General features: G+C 39.7%; 1 protein-coding gene across 1 annotated transcript in view; it reads right to left on the bottom strand.

Annotated features, from left to right (window-relative positions):
* Positions 1–482: 482 nt before the first annotated feature.
* Positions 483–9,881, bottom strand: part of CAMK4 (calcium/calmodulin dependent protein kinase IV) — an 88,521-nt gene continuing 79,122 nt past the window's right edge. The window contains exons 8-11 of the mRNA XM_005429526.2: positions 8,423–8,498; positions 4,692–4,818; positions 2,559–2,711; positions 483–707 (exon numbers count right to left, since the gene is read on the bottom strand). Coding sequence (XP_005429583.2) covers positions 690–707; positions 2,559–2,711; positions 4,692–4,818; positions 8,423–8,498 — 374 coding nt within the window. The 3' untranslated portion in view covers positions 483–689. The remainder of the gene's footprint in view (positions 708–2,558; positions 2,712–4,691; positions 4,819–8,422; positions 8,499–9,881) is intronic.

The following is a 9,881-nucleotide window of genomic DNA, read 5'->3' as shown; positions in this document are numbered from 1 at the left end:
CTGGGAGAGAGGGGACCAAGCAAACATTCCTTAGGGAATGTGGCCTGTGGGCATGCAGCGCTGCCCCGACAGCAGCAACTGCGTTCAGTCTTCCTCGGAATGTCAGCTTTGGATACCTGTCTGGGCCTGGGTGGATTTAGAAGGCCACATGGCATACTGGGTTGAGGTTTAGAATTGCTGCTTTCACAAGGTTACAGGTTGGGTGATGTGAACTTTTTTTTTTCAGCTATACCTGCTGGTTTTTTGGTTTCTTTTGTTTTTTTGGGTTTTTTTTGGTTTTTTTTTAGAAATTACTTCAGGTGTCCTGCACTGAAGTCTGACGGCAAAAAAGAAAGTCATCATCTCCTGTCATAATAATAAAAAAACCAGTACTACCACTGATTATTCCACGAAAATTTCACAAAGGAACACAATATTTATCATTATTGCACTGTTGCATACCCCAAGCGCAATGTTGCAGTGCAGATGGGCACCTTCCTATGTAAAGGCATATGAAAATACACACTAGGAGTAGGATTTCATGTCACATGAAATATCACAAAATGTAGACACACATGAAGACAGTTATATTAGCCCTTGCCTTGAACAGTTTTATTGCCTGAACAAAACCAGAGATACAGGGGTGAGGGAAATAAATGCTAATTTCTGTGTGTGACAGCTCAAGCTATTTTTGACTTGGCAGCTTTTGCTTAGACATCAAAGCGGGTCTGCAGGAAGAGACAAAGAACATAGCAAGTTTTGTGGATTCTTTGGAGAGGTAATCTCTCACACACACACACACACAAACACACACAAAAAAGAAACAAACAAAAAACTCTCCCAAAGAAATAAAAAGGAAAAAAAGAAGATTTTAATGAAAAGCAGATAACATAAACATTGTCAAAAAAAAAGAATCAGCTACAACAGATTATGAAGAAATACTATAAGGCATAAACCAAAGAAATGGGCAAGAATTTTGAGAGAGTAGACGTCTTAAAGGAAAAATCACAGACCTCCACATTAGTGGTGAGAGGATTTGGAAAACTGATTATAAACAGAACAAGCCACTCAGTGTTACTATAATGTCTAAAGGCACTTTCAATGTAATTTAGTGTCGCAAGCAGTGTTGGATGTTTATGAAACAAATTCAACACAGACTATGAGAAACCAAATCCTAACTGAGAGTTACTCTTTAAAATTTGTCTTTACATAAAGAAAGTCTGCTGATGGACTTTTATGTTGGGAAAGAGAAAATAATTACAAATTATTCTTGCTAACAAAACAACAGCCAAAGCGTGTACTCACTACTTTGATGTCTGCTTTGGTTTTATTTTTTTGACCAGGAGTTAATTGTCAAAAAATTTATTGTTTCTTTTACAGATATATTTGTGGAAAATTATTAACTCTACAAGAACTGCTAACTTCAATCAATCCTCTTAATAATTGGAGATTTGGTAATTTAATCTTTAACAGAGAAGCACTGAAGAAATAAACTTATAAAAAGTGATAGTTTGTAATCACAAAAGAATAAATTGATTTAGTGTAGGGGTCTAAATAAAATGAGCTTCAAAAAAATCTCTGGTGTAAAAAATATAAAGAAAAACAAAATCAAAATGTCAATGTGAATTATATCTATAATCTGTGAGAACTTTGTAAATGACGAAACAAATTTCTTTGCCCTGTAGAAATTCTCTGCTACAGTTCTCTACTAAAAAAAATGCAAAGGCAAAGTTAAGGCTCAGTTTTTTTGTGAATGGATTTTTCTATGGAATTTACTAAAGCTCTCAGTTAAGTTGCTTTTTACTCTAATCCCCCAGGGCTACAGGGGCAGCTTCACTGTAGCTGTTGCTAACAATTCCTGTGCAGAGGTATCCTTGGAATTATCTCCTGATCAGATGAAAATCTTTAAAAACTAAAAAACTGATTAGGAGAGAAGAAAGTTTCCTGATATGATGTCAGTCAGGTGCCCAGTTGCCTGCTATTTGCACCTAAAGACATTTCCCTGTTTCTTCCCATGGCAGATATGTGGACTGGATGGTAAAGGAGTATCCCGGGGATATCTTATGGACCTACACATCTGAAATGCTGACTCGAGTTCACACAGAAGGATGGCTTAAACCTCCTGCTTTGTATTGATAGGTACGGGTAGGTTAGGGATCAAAATATGCTTTAATAGACTAATTTTCGTCTGATGGATGCTCATTAAAAAATTGCTCAGTATGCTGTTCTTTCTGGTCAGTATTCTAACCAGCAATACAGGACAAATGGATGGACAGAAGCAAGAAAGGAAGAAGGGAATAAAAGATGGAAAGGAAGGACTTTGTGAAAAGCGTACATCCGCAGCAGTCCTATCTGTGTAGATAGAGTTTTCAACCAACTTCACCCATTTTTATTTGTTTTGGCTTTGGTCATTGACTGAATCAACTTCAAACTTCTTCAGTCTTCATCAGACATCTTAAATAAAAAGCTTCCATAACACCATGGAATATTGTCCTCAAAAATGTGCAAGGTTTCTGCAAGGCTACTAATTTAATTGCATGCTTTCATAGCCACAACAGAGACTATGAGCAGAGACTTGCCTTAAGTTTACGCCGGGCATTGAATTCTTGAAGTTTCTTTTGTGCGTTGTCCATATGTGCAAAGTTTATTGCCTTCCCTGTGACCCATGGGTGCTGCAAAGCCTGTAGAGTGGTGAGGCGTTTCTTGGGGTCTAAAACAATCAACTTTTTAACCTGCATCACAAGCAAGAAATACAAAAGACTGTCAACCTTATTCTTCATTCAAATTTACCTAGTTTTGCATCTGGGGGCTCTGGCCTTGGTTTGGAGAGCATCTTAGGTGAGACATTCTAAGAAATCAACATGAGTTTTCATTTGTTTCTTTGCAAGTATTTTGCTTCTGTCATTTCTTGGTCCTCCATAATAACATCTGATTAAGACAGCCACTAAGGGGGAAGAAAGAAGAGAAAGTATCAACTGGTTACCAACATATTAAGGGTATGTATCAATGCAGCTGACCTGTATCTGTCATAGGCTCTTTCATGTCTGACTTGTCTCAAAAACCCTAAGAGGTTCTCAAAGTCTCTGAGCAGTCTCTCTCTCTACTTCAGGATTTGGAGAAGTCTTAAACTGGATCAGAAGGTTTAAATTATGCGCATGCAGCTCCTGCAGGCTTGTACCACGCAGTCCCTGTCATATACATCACAAAGGAAATTTTTCTTTCAATCACTGAAAGATCTCATGTACATATTAAAAAAAGCATTGTACAAGTGTTTCTGCCTTAGCCTGCTCTGAAACTAATGCTGTTTACACTATTCCTTCTATCACCACAGCCAGAAAACCTGGACTTCTACAAACATGACAGTAGGATATTTTTGGGAAAAGGCACTGCAAACATACCCTTGGGACTGGAGATGGTCCTGCTGGATACAAAGTGTGTCCAGTCAAGTGACATTCCACGAGTTTTATTGTATCTCTGGACAAGTGGAGTTTTAAAAAAAGAAGAAAGGTGAGGATGGAGTAACAAAGTACACAGACGGCACTCTGCAGAGCCGCACTTACCCAGCTCTCCTGACTGCAGACCCTCTTGGAGCAGTGCAAGTGCTTGGCACAGGACTCCACTGCTCCTATGTGCCCAAGGGTGAGGGAAAACTTGCTTTAGGGTTCTCTGAAATCCCCCTACAAATAGCTTTCAAGTTGCTGCCCTAAAGTGCATGCAGGAGAACAGGCATTGTGGTGAATATTGGTTGTGTCTCCAAGGAAGAGTTAAGGAAATCCCTTCAACTGAACATTGAACTGCCCACAGCATGGGTTTTGAGAGTCATGGTCATCGTCGTTATCTACAATTTCCTATGCAATGTTCAAAAGCTTTACCTGCAGACTGCTGTTTATCTGGCATTAAATTATATTTTTTTGGCCTTAGAAAAACTTCACATCTCATAAAACACCAAAAAAGTACTTTGAACCTCTACAGTCCTTCCATTTGAAATATCCTGAAGTACTTCACTAACACCAATGACGTAGTGTTTTGTGACACAGTTTGCATAAGTGTATATGGAACAGAGCACTTGTGTTTTCAGTGCTTATAAAATAACTGAATTATGCAAGTTATTATTGACAAAAGTCAGACTCAAGCATACCTATCTTTGCAGATCAGTGTCTCCTGGATCCAAATTACTTTATCCAGTAATAAAAGAATAGAGTGCAGATAGCATGCCAGCCCTTGCATTTTGCTAATGGAGCATATTTAAAAGTAGTCAGTCTTTCCTCACCTACCAAAAAAAAAAAACTTTAACGGACAGAAAAATATGTCAGAAAAAGCAGTGGGAGGAAAGTTTTATTCCTTTTTATATTCTTCCCCAAAATGCAGACTTGAAAACTGCACAAAAAGAAGGGCTTGTTTCTACATTCCCCTGAAGGTGTTTGCCCGGAAAAGATGAATGGTGAAACACTTCAGAGCTGGAAGGAAAGGCAGGCATACGTGAACACTATGACAGCTGCCAACAATCTATGGCTTGCTTCACACAAGGACCTGAATATCCATGTTCTGAGTGCAAATTACAGCACTGGACTAACAGGGGATATTAACCATAATGTAGCAAAGACAAGAGGAAACAATTATGAACAATTAATTAACCAATTATTCTGCTCCCACCCCAAAATGAACAGTGGCAGAAATACTAAATATTCCAGTCTCATTTTTGCTTTACTTACTAAATCCTTGGCATTCAGAGACACATCATCCCACCAGGGGGACACAAAGTCATATTCACAGCTCAGGATTCTCTTAAACATATACTGATCTCCCCTTTCATCATAAAATGGTTCAAAGCCACAAAGTCTGAAAGGATAAAAAAAAAAATTAATTTATCAAAGTTTAATTAGTCTTGGGTTGTTAGAAACAGTTCATGGTAGTATTTTTCTCTACTTTGTGTCCTGTAGATCACTTTGGGAAACCAGACCTGGATGTACTCATGAACTCCTAATTCTACATAGCAGAGAAAAATGTGGTTACAAGTATTCTTAAACACTTGGAAAGGCTTTTCTAACTGTAATTTTTCTATTTTCATGTGTTTAATTGGAACTATTAATATAGGATCATAGAGCTGTTATCAGAATCCCTGTAACTCTTGCCAGAGGAATAGGAATTAGGTGAGGAAACCCATATTACACATGAAGTTAAAAGTTTTTATATATCCAGTTAGGAATGATTTTTAGACATGTTTATCCCTGTACTTTTTCCCATCCTATCAGCCACAATAGGTAAACACCTTTGTTAAGTTTTCATGATCAGGCCTCATCTTTACTTAGGTAACCTTTGTACAGTCTAGAAGTCTTGTGATCTCACTAATGACTGCATTTATAAATGTATTGAATAATACAGATCCCAGCAGAGATCCACACTGCTGGCCTCAGGGAAAGCAGACTCATAGATGTGGTTTCCATTTGTATAATGTCCTTTTTTTCATCGCTTCACTGCACTTTAATCACGCCTGCACACATAATCAGATTTTTTAAAGTGAATTTCCTATTCAGCCAGTATATGATCTGAGCTTAACAGAGAAAGGCTATCTTCTCCTCGGCTTCCAGAAAATGCAACAAGCAGTGAGATGATGAGAGGAAAACAACAGCGGATCATAATGATCAAGACAGCAACAAATCTAGAAAAGCCTTACATTTTAACTTGTTTTTGTATTTTTAAACACAATGTGCTTACTGTTCTGAAAAAGGAGGCTGAGGGTCAAGGAAGAAATGTGGTTTTGGGAGTGGTGCATAACTGTGGGTGGAACAGCTGCATCACATTCCACTGCTGAAGAGGAGAAACACCTCATTGCAAGCACATTCTGGGCACATTATTTTTCCAAGTCTGGCAGAGGTGTATTAAAACACAAGGATCCAGCCTCCAAACCTTGTGCTTCAGTAGGTGGTGGCCAGGCAGAGCCCCTCTGCTGGTCCCCTCCTGTTGCTGCCTCTCCCATCACATTTCTGGGTTGGCAGCAGGTCCCTGCTGTCCCCATGGAACACCTGTGACTGTGTTGGAAGTCTCCTAAGTGCGCTTTCTGTTTTCACTGTAACTCACTATTACAACCTATTGCTTTCCTACCAACAATTTCAATAGATATACTTCTACTTAGAAATCCACTTCAGCAGAGAGTATTTTTTTTTGCTACATGCCAGAACAGATGAGTAAATCTAGAGGTGTGGTTTCAAATTAGATCAATTGAATCAGTGCAAAACCTAGTATGGCTGCTCTTGATTTTATTTTATTTTGAAATAACATTTTATTATTGCGATTCACTTTAAATCAGTTACCTACAAATAAAGGAAAAGTCAATGTAAGCAGCTTAAAAAACAACTACAAAAGACCAGATGGGGTCTAGTGTCCTTTTAAGCAAATTAGTGAAATAACACCTTTAGTTAAATCCATGCAATTTTAACTACAGGCAAAGACTTTGTATTTTTTCACTGTCTGCATCTCAAACACGCAGAAGGATTTCTACCTGCTTTAGAAATAGAAAAAGGACTGCTCCTCTTGACTTTTAGAACTATGTGGCTTCCCTCGAATTATGGTAGTTACCACCAATAGGTATTAATATAATTTGCCTCAGGAAAAACTGTTCTGTCAGAATTTGTGTCAGTTTTTTTAATCAAATGTAAGTCCACTTTGATTATTGGCAAGATAGAGTTTTATGCAGATCCTCTGTAACATGGTTTTTAACTCTTACATCCACTTCATTTTGGGGGGACATACAGGAATGTTGGGTTTTTTTTGTCTCTGTGTAAGTGTGCTTCCTTTCCTGAACGATGAGATTGAGACATGAAACATTGTCCTCTGGGCTCCAGGGTTAATGACTTAGTAATTTTACATGTACCTTTCTGGTCTCAGTTTCTAATCCATCAGACATATTGATCCACAAAGATCCATCAGACATATTGATCCACAAAGCTTTACACACAATAGAAGAGTTTAAATGTGGAGTACTGTTAAAGCTAAATGGAAGAGACAGCCAGGTGGATTTTTGCATCTTGTTCCTGTAGATCAAATTGGATTTTGAGGTGGGAGTAGGACAGTATTAGAAGGAGGGAGAATGGAAGAGTATCTATAGTCATGCAGCCCCATCCAGGGCAGGAACTCACACACTTGCATTTACACTCACACAACTTGTATTTACACACATGCTGAGGTTTAGTGTGGCTTGGGAGCATCCCCTGAACAGTTGGAAGGTTTTGAGAAGATGCATATAGAAAATGCCAGATATTTAGATAGGAACTGTTTGGAGTTGTTGGAGCTTGCTTACACTTGAAAATAAGTTCTGCTTAAGAAAGGCTCTTAGTTTCAAGTGCAATAACTTCATTAGGCCTTGAGTAACTAGGAAAGGCCATGATTTAATCTAAGTGGCTTTGTAAGGGGCAACAGAAATCACATCTCCAGTCTTAGGGACCGCCTTGCTGGCAAGTTTCACATCTCTCTGTCATGAGTGGAAATCTTAGAAGTGACAAGAAATGAGCACCTGGCAGGCAATATCTGAGATGTGATCTTCAACACTAGGTCTGGATCTTAAATCAGACCATGACACAAAGATACACACATTTAAAATGAGCAAATAACGAAATGGCAAACAGGAATATTGTAGCCTATTATTTACAGGTACCCAAAAAGAGACCTTTGAATTATTTGAGGCTTATGTGCAGAAGAAAAGATTAATGTTTTCTGACATTAATATCAGAGTGTATATATCCTCTTACATGGACTTTTAGTATAAACACTAGAGAATATAATTTTTTCTTTGCTAAAAATAGAAATAACTGTGTTATTCCACACTGTACTTGCTGGACATAGCAAGTAGTAGGGGAGGTATAATGGCCCACATGTATAAAATCCTTCATATCTTTAAGTTACATGTATAAAATGTCATTTTCTTCCCATAAAAGGCATTCTAGAAGTATTGTATATTACTACACGAGCCGTCTAAGTATTGTCATTGCCAAGGGTCTAAATTAAGTCTCATAATTATTCTCCCATAAAGAAGAGAGTCAATACATCATATGCAATTTTCCTTCTCAACAATCTTCCTTTGAAAGATTCAATCAATATAATAAAGTAATTGTAATTCTTACTAATTAATCATGACTAACCCCAATAAGACTTAGACACAAATGGCTACTTAAACACAAGTGTTTGGAACTTTTGTTCTATACTTGTTCACATTAGTAGCATGATTCTGCACAGGCCTTGCTGCCGTTCAGGAAGAAGTGTTATAGTTATCAAATATTTAGACTGAGTGTTTTGCCATGCTCCTCTAGGATCTGACTTACTTCAGTAAGGTTAGGAATATAATAATTAAAGTTCAGGATCTTGTCTTTTCCAATGCCACAGCTCATATTGTAATGATATCCTGTGGATGCTAAAAAGTTAACTTCTCTCTATCAACATTTGCACTTACAGGATGTAGGTGATAATCCCCAGGGACCACATGTCCACCTCAGGGCCATAGGCACATCCCCGTAGTATCTCTGGTGCTGCAGAGGACAAAACACTTGTCAGTAACACAAAAGTTGAGTGAAGAAATAGTCACAAAAACAATTGAAGTCCGCGCACAGTTGTGTCTTTTATAAAATATTAGGACTGCCCATTTAAGCCCTTAATTAGACAAATGATTCCCTTCACTGAATACAAAACAAGAGAAGTCATGTCCAAGCAGAGCCAGAATGAAATGAGAAGTGTACTTTGGTTTCAAGTTGTATTTTATGTTTGTGGAAGGAACCACAGAAAGCTACAGCAGCACTGGAGCTACAATGTGACCAATAAGGTGGTGCTTTAACTTCAGTATTTTACCTAGTGTTTTTATAAATGCATCAACCACAAAAATGGGGCCAATGAAAATCTCCACCCTTAATTGGATGCAGAGGCAAACACTGGAACCAAGCATGAGGAAAAGGCTCAGATGCCTTCTTTGCCTCAGACCTCAATGGTAAGGCCTGATTATCCTCAGGGAACCAGCCCCAGCTGGCAGGCAGGGACAGGGAGCAGAACAGACCCTGTGCAGTCCAGGAGGAGGGAGGCAGTGACCTGCTGAGCCACTGAGACACAAGTCCATGGGACCAGGTGGGATTCATCCAAGGGTGCTGAGGGAGCTGGAGAAGGAGCTTGCCAAGCTGCTCTGCCTCACTGATCATCAGTCCTATCTAAATGGGAAGGTCCCAGATGATTGGAGGCCGGCTAATGTGATGTCCATCCACAAGAAGGGCAGGAAAATGGATGCAGGGAAGTACAGGCCTGTGAGCCAGACCTTGTTGCCAGGGAAGATGATGGAGAAGATCATCTTGGATGCAATCACACGGCAAATACAGTGCAGGGGATCAGGCACAGCCAGCAGGGGTCTGGGAATGGCACATCCTGCCTGACAACCTGATCTCCTTTCATGAGCAGATGATCCACCTGGTGGTTGAGGAGAGGGCTGTGGATATTGTCTATGGGGACTCTCGTAAAGCCTTTGGCACCATCTCCCGTGGCATTCTCCTGGAGAAACTGGCTCCTCATGGCTTCAACAGCTCCAGAGTCTGGGTGAAAAACTGTCTGGACACCTGGACCCTGGGAGTGGTGATGAATGGAGTTACGTCCAGCTGGTGGCTGGGAGTTCCCCAGCGTCCAGTGCTGGGACCAGTCCTGTTTTGCTTCTTTATCCTGGTCTGGATGAGGGGATTGAGGGTATCCTCAGTCAGTTTGCACAGGACACCAAGTCAGGTGGGGACTTGGAAAGCTGTACAGAGGGATGCGGATGGTTGGATCCACGAGACAAGGCCAGTGGCATACGTTTCAATAAGATTGAATGTCAGCCCTGCCTTGAGACACAATAACCTCCTTCCGTGCTACAGGCTGGGGGCAGAGCGGCTGGAAAACTG

Source organism: Geospiza fortis, unplaced genomic scaffold, assembly GCF_000277835.1.
Source record: "Geospiza fortis unplaced genomic scaffold, GeoFor_1.0 scaffold433, whole genome shotgun sequence".
NCBI lineage: Eukaryota > Metazoa > Chordata > Aves > Passeriformes > Thraupidae > Geospiza > Geospiza fortis.
Note: the sequence above shows the minus strand (reverse complement) of the source record. Positions and strands in the feature narration are given on the sequence as shown.